The 20,617-nt window shown below is 37.0% G+C and overlaps 1 protein-coding gene across 2 annotated transcripts in view; it reads left to right on the top strand.

Moving 5' to 3' along the window:
- MNAT1 (MNAT1 component of CDK activating kinase) overlaps positions 1 to 20,100 on the top strand; it is a 207,349-nt gene extending 187,249 nt beyond the window's left edge. For both annotated transcript variants that reach the window (XM_029952056.1, XM_029952057.1), the window contains exon 8: positions 19,645 to 20,100. In XM_029952056.1, coding sequence (XP_029807916.1) covers positions 19,645 to 19,765 — 121 coding nt within the window. In that variant the 3' untranslated portion in view covers positions 19,766 to 20,100. The remainder of the gene's footprint in view (positions 1 to 19,644) is intronic.
- The last annotated feature ends 517 nt before the right edge of the window (positions 20,101 to 20,617 follow it).

Here is a 20,617-nt window from a genome sequence, read left to right as displayed (position 1 = left end):
GGAGAGAGAGAGACAGACAGAGCATGAGCTGGGGAGGAGCAGAGAGAGAGGGAGACAGAAAATCCAAAGTAGGCTCTAGGTTCTCAGCTGCCAGCACAGAGCCCAATGCAGCGCTTGAACCCACAAACCGTGAGGTCGTGACCTGAGCCGAAGTCGGATGCTTAACCAACTGAGTGACCCAGGTGCCCCCAGGTCACCACTCTTAAATCTCACTCCCACTTGTCTTCTTACATTTAGCAGCCAATCCTTTTAACCGCTACATAGAGAAAATATAAGTATGAATTTACGGTCTCAAAAGCCACACCCTCACTACAAACTTACCTTTGTTTGCAGCAATGGTTAACTCTTTTATGCTTCTCCTTAGAGGCCAGGGGGCTTATTCTGCATCTGAGGCTGATCCTGCTGTCTCTGTTCTGGGGCTGCTTTGCCTTTCACCTGGGATAGCACTCCATCAAGTTGGTCTTCACCCCTTTCAGATCTTCTCTTCTGCACTATAACTTTAACTTACCACACGAACATATTCAAATTTCTGTCTTGAAACAACATATTCATCGTTTTGTCAATCCTGAATCTTCCTCTAACTACTGCTCTTTCAACAACAAACTAAAGAAGTTTTAAGCTTGCTATCTCCATTTCCTTATTTCTGATTAGTTCCCTAAACTTAGTACAACTTGACTTTTATTTAGCATCTGATCTTGCTCATTCACCTTTGACTTCCCAATGACAAAATTAGGTGGGTTTCTGTCTACTTCTTATTTCTAAAACTGTGTCTTTCATTTGCTTTGTGATGCTGCTGCCTTTTAGTTTTCTTTCATCCTCTCTCAATTCTCCTTAAAAATCTTTTTTGGCTAACTCTTCTTCTCTCCTAATAAAGTTGATATTGTGCAACGTTCTTCATTGCTCTTTTAACCTCATTCAGTGTTGCGTACCTGCTGTGTGCTAGGTTCTGTCGTAGGCGCTTCTTGTAGGTTGTTCTTGATCATTTGTAGCAACACTAAGCCACATAACTTTGAGTCTACTCCTAAGGGGCAGTCAGGAATCTGTTTGATTCTAAAGCTATATTATAATAGTTTTCAGACTTTTTAAAGAAACAGAATAGTTTTAAAAAATCTTACTTAGGTCCTCAAAATATAAAACAGATGCTTTATAAAAACTCTGTCACAGTTGAGGTGACCGGTCCCTCTTAGCTCTCCTCCCCATTCTGCCCTCAATGATGCCCTAAAGGCACTTAACTCAGAACCCAAGGACTCTGAGAAAGTCTGTTAAAAAGGTACAGTGATTTAGATTAAGTCCTAAGCCTGTATTAATTTTCCTTGTTTTAAACCTGATTTCCAGCTTGATCTTTCTACCTGTGTGTCTGACAATTACTAATTTTTTTATATCCCCAGTGGAAATTAGCTTCTCCGTGAAACCTCTTCTAACTACTGTTCATCTGTTGTGGTGAAACTTGCTAGCCTAGCCAAACTTGGGAATTGATAAAGAGTTCCTCTTGCTTCTATCTCACATGTAATCAGACAGTTAAGGTCCTTAGGGTCATAGTCCCTAGAGGTGCTCATAGTTATTTACTTTGCTTCCTTTTTATCCTCTCTTTCTTCTAATCCATCTTTCATACAAAGATTTCTATAATTCAGGTCAGATTGCTTTACTCATCATCTACTAACATTTTCATATGTATACTTTATCTATTTTTTAAAATATTCAAGGCATATAAGGCCCTTCAAATTTTTCTCCTTTCTAGAATACCCTCTTTGCCTCTTTATCTGCCTGGCAAATTATCATTCTCCCTTCATATATCAACATCTATCTTCTTGCACCCTCCTTTCTTGAGGCTTCTGGCTTTCTTCTATTTAATAATTGCTTATTTTCCTATCTTTCTTCACACTAGACTTTGAGCTACTTGGGAACAGAGCCTGTTTTCTCATATAGCACCTAGCATAATACTGGTACATAATAAGTTTTCAAGGCATGTTCATTGAATAAATGAATTCTTTCCAAGAAGATAAAAATTTTTAGTCGTTATCTGGAATCAGCTACTTTATCTGTTTTATCTGTTAATGAGGCAGTAGGATGAGATGGTTTCCCATGTTCCCTTCCAGTTTTAGGAATCTGCATTATTTTTTCCTTGCTATACAATCTGTGCTGTCTTTACACACTATTCTTATTAATTTTATAAAGCATTTAAAATTTATTTTCAATTTTATTTTCTAAAACATTTGAAATTTATTTTCAGTAACCACATAGATTGCATCCTAAAAAGACGAGATATTATCCTCTGGGTATTTATTTTATATCATTTCAGTTAAAATTTTTCATATCTTTAGGTCTAATAATACATTAGTTTTTATAAATGGAGGCAAATTAGGTACACAATTTATCATGAATAATTTTAGTTTGGATTTTCCTTCTTTTTCACTTTTTGTTGACACATACTCAAAGTATGATCCAGAGATGACAAGATAGGTTTATTTTATGAACTTTGGAATGGCAGGTAGAAATACATTTTATTCCCGAAAGGTAGAATTCAAGAAAACAGTATAGTTCTTTTCTTTCTTATAACCTTTTAAGATAATAAAATAAGTCTAAGTTTTGACTATAAAGAATTTTTATAATATTGAAGCATATTCTGTAAACTTAAACTTTTAAAAACTTCTCATTTTCAAAACAAGTCATATGTAACTGATTAGAATGTGTTTTTATTTAAAATATTATACCAGCATGTGCAGAGTCATAACACATTGCCAAAAAATGTAGTCTGGAAGCAAAACTGAAAACTGAAAATAATGCTATAATTTTTTAAAGAAGAGGATAATATTTTCTTTATACATGAAAGTTTTGGACCAAATGGCATTTAACCAACTAACTGACTATTAAAGCATTCTGTTCTAGAAAAGCTTCATTTTTGGTAATACTGATTGCATAAGCATATTACTTATGATAATGGGCATGGATTATTTTCCCCCAAGCAATGCTGTGATATATCTTTTGGAAGAAAATGCAAGGTTTGTGTGGGCTTGAGTATTAAAAATGATTCTTAAAAACTTCAAATTATTATACATAAACCAGAGCTCTTAGAGCTTTTTCAGATTTTACTGCTTATAGTCACTGGTCCTTTGAGTAGATATTTTATGAACCTGTTTTTACTTGCTAGAAAATAGAGTTTTCCATAATTAAGAGAAAACATCAGTTATTTTATCCACTTGACTTTGTCTTTGCTTGTTATTGTTTGCTTTAGAGATTTATCTAAGTTATTGACATGATTCAGATTCCAGTGTATGAAAGAAATAGAGCTTTTGAGAAGGTGCTTTGAATGGAAAAATAAATATCTTACAAAAGATCATGCTTTGGGTGGGTCTAGTTCTGTTTGAATTTCTTGTTTTTCTTTGCCTTGATACCTATATTCCATTATATTATGTATCCTTAAGTATAAAATTGGTTAACACACTGAGAGGTTAGCTTTGTGACAGAGGATGATAAAATCTCAAAGAAATTTTCAAATATACCTATTTAAGAAAATACTCATATTGGGGCACTTGGGTGGCTCAGTTGATTGAGCATCCAGACTCTTGATTTCAGCTCAGATCATGATCATAGGGTCATGGGATCGAGCCCCATGTTGGTTGGGCTCCATGCTTAGCATGGAGCCTGCTTAAGATTCTCTCTCTCTCTCTCTCTCTCTCTCTCTCTCTCTCTCCCTCCCTCCCTCCCTCCCCCTCCCTCCCCCTCCGCCTCTCTCCCCCACTCACATGTTCTCTCTAAAATAAAATATTAAAACAAGTACTCCTCTCTGTTTCTACTTAAAAAAAAGAAAAACTCATTTATGTTTAAAGTCATTTTACACTATACATTATATCCCATTTCACTGTTATTATTATAGGCACCTCTGACTTCCAGGAAATCTTTCCATATTCCTCAGAGACTGATAATGCAGTCTGTCTTTATTTGGTTTTATGCTATCTTCCTCTGCACCTTTATAATTTGGGGTGATAACTCTTTTTATGTCCTCTGTATGTTTATTTGCCATCTATTATCATGACTATATTTTTAGGTCCATATCTTAACTAACCATAATTTTTAATTTAAAAAATTGTATATTTTCTGCTTATATAAGGATGATTGTTTTAAAGTTATGACTGTTTAGTGAGTAGATATTTATCTTGCTATCAAGAAACTTATCTGGCAAGGAATATGTGAGGTTTACAAATAGCTATGGGACTTATGAGAGAGGTAAAAGATAATGAGCTATGCATATTCAGGGGAGCAAATAAGTCATTCTGCCTGGGTAGTCTAGGGGGTGGGGTCTAAGAAAGCATACATATTTCAAGTGGACGTACAGAAAGTAACCAGAATTAGCAAATGTTCTTTTCTTTTCCTTTTTTAAAAATGTTTTTTAAAATTTCTTTTTGAGACAGAGAGAGACAGAGAATAAGTGGGGAGGGGTAGAGAGAGAGGGAGACACAGAATCGGAAGCAGCAGAATCTGAGCTGTCAGCACAGAGCCTGATGCGGGGCTCAAACCCACAAACATAAGATCATGACCTGAGCCAAAGTCGGAGGCTTAACTGACTGAGCCACCCAGGCGCCCCAACAAATGTTATTTTCAAGAGTCTAAAGGTTAAATCTCTGTCTCTGTCTCTCTCTTTTTTTTTTTTTTTTAACAAAATAAACAGTTAGCATGGTTGACCTTACTATTCTCTTCCCCTTCTATTTTCCCTGTTGTTTTTGTTACCAGTTGTGGTAGTGGGTTTTGTGCATCTTTATTCCTTATATCGTGCTCTTCGCATTGGGGTTTAATTTTCTCCTTGTTGAAATATATGGTAGTGGTTCTTTCCATTTTTCTTCTTTTGAGCTCTACATTCTTCCTTCTTTGTGTTTTCCTCCCATAATTTTCCCCTTGTTAATTTTTTTTCCAACTATGGATAACCAACTGTTTAACCTGTCCATTGAGACTTTTATTCTAAGAATTGCTGTTTTGCTCTTTTTTTTTTAAAAGAAAATACTTGTTCTTTTCATATTATTGATTTCTTGACTTTTTAAATATTTTTTGCATGTGTTTTATTTATTTTTGAGACAGAGAGAGACAGTGTGAGCAGGAGAGGGACAGAGAGAGGGAGACAGAGAATCTGAAGCAGGCTCCAGGCTCTGAGCTAGCTGTCAGCACAGAGCCTGACGTGGGGCTTAAGCCCACAAACCGTGAGATCATGATCTGAGTTGAAGCTGGATGCTCAACCGACTGAGCCACCCAGGTGCCCCGATTTTTTGACTTCTTATGGCATCTATTTCTTTATTCATATCTTCTTTTTTTAATTTTTTTTCTGTTTTTTAAATTTATTTTTGAGAGACAGAGACAGCACAAGCAGGGGAGGGTCAGAGAGAGAAGGAGACACAGAATCTGAAACAGGCTCCAGGCTCTGAGCTAGCTCTCAGCACAGAGCCCGATGCGGGGCTCAAACCCACGAACCATGAGATCATGACCTGAGCCGAAGCCTGATGCTTAACCGACTGAGCCACCCAGGCACCTCTTTACTCATATCTTTTCCCATGAAGTACATGTTTTTCAGTTTCTCTTAGCTGTGGGTCTGGGTGTGATAGTCCTGTTATTGATTGTGTCTTCTAACTCTTTTATACATGAGGCTGCTCATTCCATTTTTTCTTTTTTAACTGTGAACTTATTTTTGGTGGGTGTTATATCCCTATGAGCCTTCCTTGGGTTGTGAAGTCATACTGATAAAGACATTTTTTTGCTTCAGCAAACTTATGTTAGCTTCACTGAATCTGGAGGTATTGTTGTTCTTAGTTTCTTAAGGATGGAACAGACTTGGGTATTGTGATTTCTTTGTGTGATTCTTTTCTGTCCATGCCCCTAGACTTTCTTGTGACTGTCTCAGGCCAGTGAGCAGAATATTCTTACAAGTTGTTTTGTAGATAGGACAACATTTTGTAGATCCATATATGCAGGGAAGCAAGCCCAGCTCTAGCTTCTTACATCTGACAGAACTGAGGTCTATCTCCTGTCCCCTTCTAGGTATTGAATCACTGGTAACCAGCATCTTCTGAGCCTCAGGCTCTGCTCATGCTCTGATTTTGAGTTCCTGAATAATTTCTGGCACCTGAGAGTTTCTTTTCTTGCCCCCCCCCCCTTTTTAAGGTTTATTTATTTTGAGAGAGAGAGGTAGAGTGAGGAGAGAGGCAGAGAGAGCAGGAGAGAGAATCCTCCTTTGACTGTGTGGAGCCTGACATGGGGCTCGAACTCACAAACTGTGAGATCATGACCTGAGCCAAAGTCAAGAGTTGGACACTTAACCGACTGAGCCACCGAGGTGCCCCTCTTTTCTTGCTTTTAAGCTTAGTTTATTTTACCATTTTTGTTATACTGTATATAACACATTTCTGTGTTGCATAGTTAAGCTTCTCATGTCTTTGTTCAAAATTGAGGAGTTGGCATTTGTAGCATCGCTTTGGAAGACAGGCAATGGTGAGGGCATTCCAAAATAATGAAATAGCATGAGCAATGGTATAGAGTGAGTAGTTATGAGGCTTTCATAGTGAATAACTGAAAACCTCATGGTTGGTTTTGGCTTACATTCAGGGTACATGGAGATGATTAATGGGAAATATGTTTAGAAAGGTGGGTTGGATCAAGTACAGTAGGCCTTGAATGGTAGGCTAAGGAATTTGGACCCTATTCTACATAAAACAGGCAGCCAGTGCATGTCTATTTGTATGAGAGTGATGCAGAGTTTTGCTTTCGGAAGATGAGTTTGATAACCATAAATAGCTTGGAATGGAGAAAACACACTAGAAATAGGGAAACCAATCGAAAGAGTATTAACTCTACGCCATGAAAGAGGTAAAAAAAAGAAAAGAGCTAAAATTAGGTAACAGTAGCAGCAATGAAGATGATGTGAGAAGTAAATAGATGTTTGTAGAGAGATCCTGTAATGTAGATTCCTCATTGGTATGCAGGGGGAAGAGGATTCCAAGATGACTCTAGAAGTTGTTGAAACTATTAAGAAAAATTAAGAAACACAGACACAAGGCTAGGTTTGTAAAGGAAGATGAGTTCAGTTATGAAAATGTAAATTTGTAGTGCCACTGGGACACTGAAATATGAAAGGCCACTCAAGCAGATAAAAGTACTGGGCTGTAACTAAGAAAGAAGGGTAAAAGATCAAAAGATAAGATTTGTAGGTTTAGTACAATAGAGTTGATAAATGAAGCCATACATTTCAGAGATAGCCTCAAGAATAGGAGAGACATGGGGCACCTGGGTGGCTTAATTGGTTGAGTATTAGACTTCAGCTCAGGTCATGATCTCATGGTTGGTGGGTTCAAGCCCTGCATTGGGCTCTGTGCTGACAGCTCAGAGCCTAAAGCATGCTTCATTCTGTGTGCCTCCCCCCCGCCCCTCACCCACTCTGTCTCTCAAAAGTGAATAAACATTTAAAAAAAATTTTTTTAAAGAATAGGAGGAGACAACATGGTCATAGCCACAGAGGGGACTGGTAGAAGTTGTGGTGTCTGTAGCCTTGGCCCCTCCCTGCGTGTGGCGCTGCTCCAGCCCAGATTGTGCCCCTGGAGCCCACTGAGGGACGTGAGTCAGGATCCCTCCCAGCTACTGATGAGCAGAAATAAAATTGGATGGCCAGACAGAACTGACAGTATATGCCCCATCCCTGAAGGAAAAGCAAGACACTGAAAGTGCAGGAAACATTACAAGCTTTGAAAACATGCAAAAGAAAGAAACTTAGCCAAAATGACAAGATAGAGGAATTCTCCACAAAAGAAAGGTCAAGACAAAATCATAGCCAGGGACTTTCTCAAAATAGATATAAGTGATATATCTGAACCAGAATTTAGAACAAGTCATAAGACTACTAACTGGGCTTGAAAAAAGCATAGAAGGTACCAGAGAAACCCTTGCTGCAGAGATAAAAGACTATAAACTAGCCAGGCTGAAACGAAAAATGCCATAACTGAGATGCAAAACCAACTGGATGTAGTCCCAGTGAAGACCAGTGAAGTAGAGAAGATATACACATACACACACACACACACACACACACACACACACACACACACACACACTGGAATATTACTCAGCCATCAAAAAGAATGAAATCTTGACATTTGCAATCACGTGGAGAGAGCTAGAATGTACTATGCTAAGCGAAATAAGTCAATCAGAGAAAGACAAACACCATAGATTTCACTCATATGTGGGATTTAAGAAACAAAGCAGATGAATATATGGAAGGGAGGAAGAGAAGAGAGAGAAATAAACCACAAGAGACTCCTAAGGATAGAGAACAAACTGAGAGTTGATGGAGGGAGAGAGGTGGGAGATGGACCAGATGGATGATCGGTACTGAAGAGGGCACTTGTGATGAGCACTAGGTATTGAATGTAAGTAATGAATCAATCAATGAATTCTACTCCTGAAACTAACATTGCACTGTATGTTAACTAACTGAAATTTTAAATAATAATAAAAAAGAATAGAAGATAAAATAAACCAAGAAGAAAACTAGTAATTAGGAAACAAGTGGAAAAGAGAAATTTGAGGAATCCTATGTGAAAGCGGTGACCCAAATTATAGGCATTCTTATAGAAGTCACCGTCTAAGAGCATTTTACAGCTGGAGGCTGTCTCTAGATATAAAGAGGTGGAGGAAGATGGTGTGGGGCGGGGTGAGAACAGAGAAATGTCCATTCAGTGGTGATGAGAGTCAAAATACAGGATATGAGAGTGGAAATAATGTAGCAATTTAGCTTTTGAAATGAAGCTTACTAGGGTTTGCTAGTATTTGTAAAATACATATCTGTCCATATGTGTTTATGTATGTATACATAAATTTATCATATATATGTATATATGGAAATTTTTCCACTTGTTTTTTAATATGAAGGTGTTGGCATCCTTGGGTTATTCTATTAACCTGTGATAAAATATGAACAAGCAGGACTACTCCTTATCTTTTGGCTAATTTAAAAAATATAAACAAAACTTCTACCTGAATCTTTATAATTAGGGTACAGTGAAAGAAGGAAGAGAGAGGCAACACTATTAAATATTGTTGAAATAGATATGGGAAGAGACAGGAAGGTCACAGAGTTGGGAAGGGAGAGGTACATATTAATTAGCAGAAGGTAAAGCACTTTGGAAATTTGGGCTATTGTGAGAGTATACTTTGTATGAATAGTATCAGAGAATATGTAGGGTGGTCAGGGACATATACTTTATTGAATGTCTGTTCTTTGCCAGATGTATTACGCACTTTTTCTTGTCTAATCTTCTAAAAAATACTATGAGGAGGTATTGCCTTCTTGTTTCTTTTACAGACGAGGAAACAAGGATCAAAAAAATTAAAGCACTTTGAAATCATAATGTTGGTAATTGTCCAAGGAGAGAGTCAAACCTAAATGTATGTTTCCAAAATCTTTATCCTTTCTACTAAACCATAATGTCTTTATGTATTTATGCAGTGGTACAGGGAAGAAAAGGGAAATGCTACAGGAGAGAGGACTGAGGTTGTTTGTATTTAATGTAGGGAGTGCACTCAGCAAAAACTCGCACCAGTGGGGAGAGTTCTTTGGCAAATTTAGGAGGGTGCTTAACTAACTACCAATGGACAGAGAGAGGGGTTGGATTTGGTTTATCCATCTAGGCTGTTAGCCTTAATATTAGCCACAGAAGGGTCAGTATATTTCATTCTGGTGAAGAAATAGAAATCTGCAGTATTATCATGGGGAATATTCCAGATTATTAGGGCTTTGGCTGAGGTCTCTTTGACCACTTAACCAATTTCATCTGCTACTTTGTTTTTGCTGCTTTAATAGATCAGCTTTTTAACCACTGATCAGTACTTAGGCTTACTGTTTAGATGTGTATTCTTCAAAGGGTTCTTTGCAAATAAATCTGATTCTACTAACTTTACCTATCTTAAGTTAATGTATTCACCTTGCTCATAAACAAGAGTCCCCTAAAACAGTATAGAGAACAATATGAAGGTAACATATTGCAGTATTCAGCATATTTTAAGATAAATTATTATAATTAACATGAATTATTGCAAATGAAATCAAAGTAGTAATATTTTATGAAACTAAGGCCAACTAAGAATGGTTTGGTTTTACATGCAGATTATGTACTGGATTAATGGCTATGCTCTTTGCACTACTATTTTAAAAAGTAGTTCATACATAGAAAAAATATATGATATATAATTTTACAAAGAGTAATAAGAAACAATTGGTGAATTTTTTCCATTTCTTAAAATAAAATAAAATAAAAGTATTTATTTTGAGAGAGAGTGGGGCGGGGCAGAGAGAAAGAGAGAGAGAGAGAGAGTAAGAGAGAGAATCCCAAGCAGACAGCACTTCTAGCACAGATCCCGATGTAGGGCTCAAGCCCACGAACCAGATCATGACCTGAGCTGAAATCAAGAGGCGGACTTCTAACTGACTGTGCCACCCAGGTGCCCCCAGCTTTTTCCATTCTCATTGCTTCTCCCTCCTCTACTCCTTCAAGTCCTGTATTTTGAATTCCACTCGTTAACTTAGGAGATGAGATGGAGCATAACCAGTGCTGTAGAAGCCCTCTCTACATGTACTCTTCTCTTTATTGTGATCCCATCTCACATCAGAGATTCAGTCACCCTGAATATGCTGATTATCATTTACTTGCTTTTTTTACAGTTTGGTCATATCTATACATTCCATGTATATTTTGCATTTCTGAACTTTATATGAATGAACCATGCTCTACCTATTTTCTGTAACTTGCTTTTTGTTGTTACTTTTACTTAGCATTGTTTGTGAGAGTCAGCAGTGTTGATACATGTGTAAAGCTGTATATCCTTTGTTTTCACTGCTGTACACTATTTTTCCTGTGTAAGTAACAATTTATTTGCCCATTCTTCTGTCAGTGGATATTTCAGTTGTTTCTTTTGTTCTTTTGCTATAAGAAACATTACTGCTCTAAATACCATGAAGAGGCCCTAGATGGAGAAATCTAATAGGTTTCCTGTCTCTGTCTCTGCTATTATTATCCTTGAAATTGCAAGGAGTCGGGCCCAGGTAGTAGGTTCTAACACCTTTCCAAGAGGCTTAACCCTCCTTGCTTCTACCTTCTTTGAAAATCTAGGGGAAGAGAATGTATTGGTGGGGGATGGCAACACTTACCACACCTGAACACACCCTTCGCTTCAAAACAGATTAGCTTCTGTATTAGTCAGAGTTGTCTAGAGAAACAGAACCAGTATGAGGGAGAGGTAGATAGATGATAGACAGATAGATAGATAGATAGATAGATAGATAGATAGATAGATACATACATACATACATACATACATACATAGGTGGATAGATACGTAGATAAAGGAAGTATGTTATAAGGTATTGGCTCATGTGATTATGGAGGCTTAGAAGGCCCATGATCTGCTTCCTGCAATCTAGAGATTTAGAAAAACCAGTGGTGTAGTTCAAAGGCCTAAGAAGGAACCAGTGGTGTAGACGCCAGATCAAGTCTAGATACCAGCACTCAGGGCAGGAGAAGATCGATGGTCCAGCTCAGTCAGGCAGAGTAAATTCAGCCTTTCTCCACCTTTTCGTTATTCTCAGGTCCTCAACAGATTGGATAACACCCACTCATATTAGGGAGTGCACCAATTTAAATGCTAGTCTCTTCAGAAACACACTCCTAGACACACACAGAAATAATGATTTACCAGATAATCTGAGCACTTTGTGGCCCACTCAACATAATTTTATGTTTACACATAAAACTCACCACCATAGTTGTTTTTTTTTCCTGGCATATCATTATATGTTGTAGTTGTCTAGGCCTCTGCCTTAGGCCCTCTCCTGTCTCATTCTTTCCCCTATCCTTAAATATTAGCATCCACCTGATGGTTTCAGATACCATCTAAATAGTGATGACTCCCAAATCATTACCTTCATTCTATAATTTTATTCTTAGCACTTGGCCCATATATCCAGCTGCTACTCTATATCTCCCACTCATGTGTCTCTTCTGTAATCACCTCAGACTTAGCTCCAAAATTAAACTCATGGTCTTTCCCTTCTCTTCTCTCCCACACCAATTTGTTTCTCTTCCAATTTCCCATTGTCTCTGGGAGGGGATATTCCTTGTTCCACAGAGCTGGAAGTTGACTTTGAAACCACTTTTTCCTCCCCTTCTCTTGCTCCCATATTCACTCATTCAGTTGGTTTTTAAGTATCTCTTAAACCAGTACTTTAAAAAAAATTTTTTTTATTACCACTGCTATCACCCTAATCAAGGTGCCATGGTCTTGAGCCTGGAATAGAAAAACATGCTTATCAGGAGTCTCCCTCCAATTGACTCCTGCTCTTCCCTCATCTGCTGTACAGCCAGAATAGCTTAAATAACCACGTCCCTAATGTAACTTTTCAGTGACTTCTTATTGGCCTTTGAATAAAATTCACAGTTCTTAGTATCTCCTATAAGGTCTTATTTTGGATACCTTCTGCCAGCATCTCTAGCCTCTTGCTGAGCTGAAGCTTCCTTTCCCCCATATTCTCAATATGTGCTATGACACCTTGCTGCTGCTTTCTTCCCTCACTAGACTGCTGCTCTATTCCTCCTGCCTTGCTAGTCATTAACTCTTCCTCATCCTTTGGGCCTGAGTCTGACTGTCTTTTCTTAGGTACACCTTTTCTGAACTTGTTCATATTGGCTTTCTTTGAATCTACACTGATAAAGCCCTGACTTTCCCATTCATAATATTCATCATGTAACACCTTTTATTCTCTGCTGAATTATAAGGTCCATGAGAATATGGATTCTGCTCTCTGTTTTATTCTCAAAGTTGCTTCAGTACCTGTCATATAGTAGGCACTCAGTAATTTAATTTTTTGAAGAAGGAATGTACTACATACATATGAATTTCTGCATTTTGCCTGTCCCACCTTGGGGGAAAATTACCATCCTGTCTATATAAAGATATGATGAAACTCTGGCATATATCTGTTATATGGAATTCAAAGTAAAAAAATTACATTAAATAAGCCAGAGCACTTTATCAGAAACTAGGGGTGCCCTGGTGGCTCAGTCACTTAAGCATCCAATTTTTGATTTTGGCTCAGGTCATGATCTCACAGTTTGCAAGATCAAGCCCCATGTCAGGCTCTATGCTGACTGGGTAGGGCCTGCTTGGGATTCCTTCTCTCTCTCCTCTCTCTCTCTGCTCCTCTCCTGCTCAGTCAGTGTCTCTTTCGCTATCAAAAATAAACTTAAAAAAAGAAAATCAGAAACCAGGCCATTTGTTTTTATGATCTCTACTGTATTTTCACCACAGAAGTGATACTTGTCCCTCACTGAGATATACAAGATCTATATATGATTGGTTATTATTATGACTCTGATATGATTTTTTATTTTTAGATTTTTTCATGAAACTTTGCCTTCCCTTTTCTCCTCTGGTTACTTTGAATAAATTCATAAGAATGAGTATCATAATGTTTTTAAAATCAGTTAAGTAAAAACATTATTTATACCATTTTCCTGCTTAATCTCATTTAAGCCTTTAGAATAATACTGAAATTAGCCAAACATATTATAACTGAGATAAACATGATTTTTGATATATGTAAGACTTATCAAAAATCATTTGATATATGGCTATCATTTATTATCTGTTTTCATAGCTCTATTCAAGTTTGTCTCATGGCACCTGATTCCTGAGATACTCTGTATTATACAGATGGAATCTATCCTTAGTGGTCTATCACTTGAGATATCCAGGACTACCAACGAAATTGTTCATAGAATATGTCAACGCTTAAGTAGCTGTATCTTTTATGTGTTCAGGCATTTACACTCAAATCAAAGTATTCCTTTCAATTTGTAGTTACATTAACTTTCAGTAACAGCTACCCTGTCCTAAAAATGCCTAGTGTGTTATTTGGTAGCTTAATTAAATTGCACACTTTTAGTTATAATTCAGAAAGGCATATTTGAGCAATCTGTATTCAGCTGTACACTTGGGCACCATGTGGCTTTTAATTTCCAAATCTAAGCTTTGGTGTTCAGATGGTCTTAATGTCTGGAATAAATTGGTTACTAGATTCCCAAGTGTATAGTATAAATCTGAAAATAGCTTTAATAATTGGTTTATTCAATTTGTGTTCTCACATGTGGGTTAGATAATGAAGTGAATAGTATCATGACTGTGGAAATTTGTTGTATTTTGGTTGGAGTTCATGAAGCTTTGTGTTTTTATAACCATACTGCCCTCAGAATTAGGGACAGTAGTTCTGACTTGAAGTGCTTTCCTCATTTATGTTAGAATATGATTGTCAGTTTCCCTCTTTAGACAGTTTGTCTATTGTTCTGACATCATGGTTGGGTTAGGGCACCTGAGCACTAATCTCAGTTTTCAGAATGTTTCTGCTTTTTAGTGATAATTGAGCACACTATTGCTCTGATTGTTTTTAAACCTATTGAGATAGACTTTAGGTTGTTCATATAAATCTTTTATAGCCTTGGCTGAATTTCTTATTAGAGCTCTTGGTCTTGACAGCTGAGATCAGCTGGCTGATGTCTCTTAATGGCACTTAGATTTGAATTTTGTAGGCTGGGAAGCAGAGGTACTTGGAACTGGTCTGTTTCATGCATAGTGGCTTTAAATTCAGAGTTTAAAATGGGCCCACTTGTGAAAAGAAAGTCTTAGTCTCTAGAGTTCACCCCCTTTCTAAGGAAAGGTAAACACCGTAGAGTTAAAAACTTGGGCTTTTTTTTTATGGGGCGCCTGGGTGGCTCAGTCAGTTAAGCCTCCGACTTCGGCTCAGGTCAGATCTCACATTTGTGGGTTCAAGCCCTGCGTCAGGCTCTGTGCTGACAGTTAGCTCAGAGCCTGGAGCCTGCTTCCGGTTCTGTGTCTCCTTCTCTCTCTGCCCCTCCTCCTCTCATGCTCTGTCTCTCTCTCTATCAAAAAAAATAAAACATTAAAAAAAAAAACTTGGGCTTTTTTTTTTTTTTTTAACTGTCCATTGGGTCTGGTAATTTGAGGTAAAGGAAACTAATATGAACTTCACATTTTAACTTCAATTTAAATTTCAAGATTCTTTCATTCTGTAGAGCCAAAGTGTTTCAAGGGTTTTCAGGAGAAGGTTATGACTGGAGGGGAAGAGTGCTGCCTCTTGGTCTTGAGTGACAACCCTGCCCTCTGCCCCTAGCTGAGGACTCAAAGCATTGTTGACTAGCACCGAAATGAGCTGAGTCCAAGACTTTGGCCAGATGGTCGATATAGGGCTTTTAAAGGAAGGGAAATAGTAAAAGAGTAATCTCAAAGGAACTCTCTTATGTTAAAGAACTGAGTAAATGAAGTCTTTCTGAAGCTAAGTGTAAATTATACCACCTTCTTTGGGAGTAAAAGCTGCTAAATGTAACAGAAGAAAATGACAGTTTAGGAAATCAAAGTTCAGGAACAAACTTTCAGGTGTGGTTTTTGAATGCTTAATGCTTTCTTACTCTTCTCACAGGATCCACGGCCTCCTTTTCCTCCCCCTCCTCCAAAGTCTGTTTGAAAGGGATTTTGATGGGTAATGGCAGAGGAAGGCAGCTTTAGACAGTATAAATTAGGGCACAAGATGCCCTTTGTACAGGAATTATCTTAGACATGCTTTTGAAAGCATACTTTTTTTTTTTTTAGTCTTATTAAGAAAATAATCAAAGGTATGATTTTTAAAGCTTTGAGTTTAGTCTGCTTTCAATAAAAATAAGGTATAGATACCAAAGTAAGCAAACTTCTTTTTTTCTTTCCTGATTTCTGCTTATAAGATTTACAGGTATTTAAAATAAACCCATGAAAAACAGAAATACTGTCCTGGGATTGACTAAATAGAGCAATTACCTCCAGGCTCCAAAATCCAACTGAGCTTGACTTTTAGAAATAAATTTGGCTAAGACTTCTTCCTCATTCTGTTGTATAAAGGTGTACATGAAATGATACTGACTTTTGCCAGAAACCCCAGGAATCCTATTCAGTGATGTACTTGTAATGGTCATGAAAGAATTAAAACAATACAGATGGGGATTAATGTGAAAAAATAGGCAAAATGCTAAATTCTCATCGTGTGGTTTCAGTGTGGCAGATACTTTACAATACTTTGGTGTACCACAATAATTAAAGGGTTTAAGAACATTAAGTTAAAATACCTAGAAAATAAAAGCCCACAGTTGAGTAACAAGAATGAATTATGTTTTATTTTTTAAAATTGGAATCAATGTAGGTTGCCATGGTGAAAATATATTGAAATATTTAACAGTAACTATTTTGTGTAGCCCTAGAGATCACAAACAGTAATGTAAATAAGCAGGTCTTTAAAGAACTATGCTCAGAGACATGTTTAATGTAAATGATTGCTAGAAGGGAAATGTATTTTCTTCAGTGCTATGCAAAGAAATTTTAATTGACTTGATTTTGGCAGTAAGAATCTACAACTTAGCATTAATAACTAAAATTTTAAAATATTTGTTCATTGCTCTGGATTATGACTGTTCAAGAAATCCTATTTTTGAACACTAATCATTTTAAATAAAGTTTTTTTACACATTTATGGCATCCATGAGTATGACTGTTTATTACATTTTAACTATAAAAGGTTGAACTGTTTTATATATACTTTATGGAAACAGTGCACAGTCATAAATTAAAAGATGCAACTGTTTTGGATATTTTACTGGTGGTCCTGTGTTTTCCTGCCAGCAGTGCAGCTGTTTCAGGTTTCTCAGGATAACATATAAAAAGCTGTATGTACACTTCAAGTTTATGCTTGAATTGCCAAGCCAGAAATGGTATGACTCAACTTTCCCAGAAGCAAGTTGTACCAAAATGTGATGAATCAAAACAACTAGTTGTACAGTGGTTTCTATTATGGCTATGAAAACCAATTCCCTTCATGATAGTTGACTTCTTAAGGTTGACAGACATCTCTGGTGGTACCTGAATTTTGCCAGAAAAGGACAGCCACTGGAGCTAAGACTGTGCTTTTCTTTTGAGGGTCTGAGGAAAGGAAGAAGGTTAATACAGTAGCGTCTGGTATATGGATAAAGTTTACCTGGAAGCTTGTATCAGGAACGGAACGTTTCATTTCCAAGATGCTTGTAAAAATATTACTTATTTCTGTGATGGGTTTTGAGTTTTCAGTGAAGAGAAATGGATTTTATACTGTTCCAGCTTGATTTTTAGACTTCTGAGGTGACTTATCTATTTACATCATTTTTCATGCATCACAGTCTTGACAGTGGACATTTTATTGTGTCCTGGGATAGAAAAAGCAGATATTTAAAAAAAATTTTTTTAATGTTTATTCATTTTTGAGAGACAGAATGTGAACAGTGAACAAGGGAGGGGCAGAGAGAGTGGGGGACACAGAATCCGAAGGAGGCTCCAGGCTCCAAGCTATCATCACAGAGCCCTATATGGGGCTTGAACCCACAAGCCGTGAGATCATGACTTGAGCTGAAGTCAGACACTAAACCAACTGATCCACCCAGGCGCCCCAGTGAGCAGATATTTTTTATGTTCATGTGGTAGGTTTGGTGAATCCCTGTTTAAATCCCATGGGATATAAGGTTCTATCAGGAGTTTGACAATGACTGTTTAATAAGAGCCTCCAGAGTGGAATGCATTCACCAACGTACAGAAGATGGGATATAGGGAGAAAATATTAGGACTTTTGTTGAAATATTTTTATCTCCTTCTTTGAATATTCATTCATATATATATTTTATAATATGCTTCTATATTAGTATTTTATATATAATTATATACTGTATGTTTATACGTTAAGTATGTAGTATATAAATAAGTATACAAATATTGGGAATGCATGCTAAAATATTTTTACTGCCATAAGTATACTACCAAAAAGTTTGTAGGTCATTGCTCAATAAATATTAGTTACCTTTCTCCTTCCACTTTCCCTTTTCACCCTTGGCAGAGAAGCAATGAATTGAGTTAACACCTTGATTTGTGGTAGTGTGAATAAATTATAGCCAATTCCAGGAGCTTATGTTCCATCTTACTTTGACCACTTTTTCTCCTTGGACTCTTATAGTGCCATATATTTTTTAATCACGCAACCTTATTAAACATGGATACAAATGAAAAACAGACTTGTTATTATGTTAGAAATAATAAGTTGCTCATGCATCAAGACTTTGACACACAGGAAGTTTGAATGAATGAGTAGAAAAGTTTCCAAGTTATTAAAATGTTCTGGTACCTGATTTATTCATTTGCCATACCCGTAATTCTAAGGTGGGTGAAGCTCCTTTACTTCCTGAGGCTTGAAGAAACAATGTGGTTTCTTAAACTAGACATTAAAGCAAAGCTGGAAATATTTGTTTTCCAACAATGCTGTTAGTCATGCTAACAAGTTGACCTTCTTTGTCTACGACTGTCCCATATTTTAGGCTTGTTTGTCTACCTTTACCGAAGTTGAAAGTTTTAATTGCTAAATAACATATGTATGATTGGAGAAAAATGGTTTCTGTTACACTGTCTTTTGAGATCAGTTCAAAAGACTTCTGTGTTTATTAATTGGGACATTCTGTTGAAATCAGGCTCTCAGAGATTTCTCGGACATGTAATTTTCTAAGGTTTCCCTTCCTGTGAGGAAGGAGACAATATATTTTTGTAATACTGAAGTACATTTGAAGTAACCAGTATATTTTTCAACCCTCCTTCATTTAAGTATTTGTTACAGAATACATTTATGCAAAATATTCAATATTTTATAAAATATTTATATAATAGTATTTTGATACTATGTATGTATTTGTTAAGAGTATGCCAGAAGGACGGAGCGCCTGGGTGGCTCAGTTGGTTAAGCTTCTGACTTCAGCTAGGTTATGATCTCATGGTTTGTGAGTTCGAGGTCCGTGTCTGGCTCTGTGCTGACAGCTCAGAGCCTGGAGCCTGCTTCAGATTCTGTCTCCCTCTCTCTCTGCCCCTCCCTTGCCCTTGCTCTGTCTCTGTCTCTCTCAAATAAATAAACATTAAAAGAAAAAAAAAGAGTATGCCAGAAGGAGAGTAACAGTTAGGTACCCAAACAATAGCCAACAAAACAAATAAGTTCTAAAAATTGGGAACAGTGAAGGATGCCTGGTGGTTCCGTCCACTAAGCACCTACCTGACTCTTGATTTTGGCTCAGATCATGATCTCACAGTATTCATGAGAACCAGCTCAACGTCATCAGGCTCTGCGCTGACACGTAAAGCCTGCTTGGGATTCCCTCTCTCCCCCTCTCTCTTTCCCTCCCCTGTGCACTCTCTCTCTTTTGAAATAAATAAGTAAACATTTAAAAATTGGGAAACTGAGCACTTTAATAGCCAGTATGATTTTTGAAACCTCCTTGAGAGCTGTTTTTAGATCTTAATGTAATTTGCCTTACAATTTAGTGTAGCAAACTAGTTTAGGCACTCAACATATAGTTGGTGAGTTTCCTTTTAAAAGGTAATAATGCATTTAGAAAGTCTGAACATTTCTTTCTCAGAATTCCTCTTTAAAATTTGCATGAGTTTTACGATTACTTTTAAAAATGTTACTAATTTATATATGCTTTCTATATCAATGCTACACTTTCTGTTTTGTTTTAGGTATTTAAACCATGTCAGAGCTGCCTCTCCACAGGATCTTGCTGGAGGCTATACTTCTTCTCTTGCTTGTCACAGAGCGCTACAGGATGCATTCAGTGGGCTTTTCTGGCAGCCCAGTTAACCTTTATTTCTTCTTTATAAGACCTTGGATCCGAACCAGGAAGCTGGCAAAACTAAAGCAGACTTGTACAAGTATAGCCATGCGCAGCTGCACCACAACAGTCCTACACACTAGCAGCTGTGTTAAAGTATTTATAAGAGAAAATTTCAGAACTAAGCTGAGTAATATAGTGGATAAATATATGTGAAAAAGATTTATTTTTTACTTATATTTTTCTGAGAGGGACTGAAGCTGTAAACTTCATCTGATGGAAGATATGAATAATTCACCCATGTATGCTTGAGGTTGACAGACTTGTAAAATCTTTTTAAAAATAAAGCTAGACTTTATATTAAGTTTTGTGGTTTTTCTCTTATTACAGTGTTTTACTTGAACACATTTTAAAATGCCATTTTGAATACGACATTTAGTGTTAATATCCAAGTCTATTATTTCTTCTCATAAAATGTTCCTCCCCCCTCCCCCAATGTTCTTAATACTAGTCCAGACAAGTGGATATATTTCCTTCTACCAGCAGGTTGTGGCAAGTAAAACTTGACCTCTGATAATGACACGCTCTCAGCTTTAAGGACTCAGTGCTGTTTCGAGCAGTGGAAAGTGAGACAACCTTGATCAAGGTATATAGTTCCCAGCTGTGAGCCACATTTAGGATAAACCAGATGAGAGTATTAACCTGTTTTAATGACAAATTCAAAGAATTAAATTAATAAAATTTAATACTTAAATGGCACCTCTCACTTTAACTGTGAGCTCATTTTATGATGAAAACTTGGAGAGTGGAATGGATACATTTTAAACGAAATTTCCCCAAGTAAATTGCAGACTCTGATATAGTTTCTGTTGAAACTTCAA

This window comes from Suricata suricatta, chromosome 9 (genome assembly GCF_006229205.1).
Source record: "Suricata suricatta isolate VVHF042 chromosome 9, meerkat_22Aug2017_6uvM2_HiC, whole genome shotgun sequence".
Taxonomy (NCBI): Eukaryota; Metazoa; Chordata; class Mammalia; order Carnivora; family Herpestidae; genus Suricata; species Suricata suricatta.
Note: the sequence above shows the minus strand (reverse complement) of the source record. Positions and strands in the feature narration are given on the sequence as shown.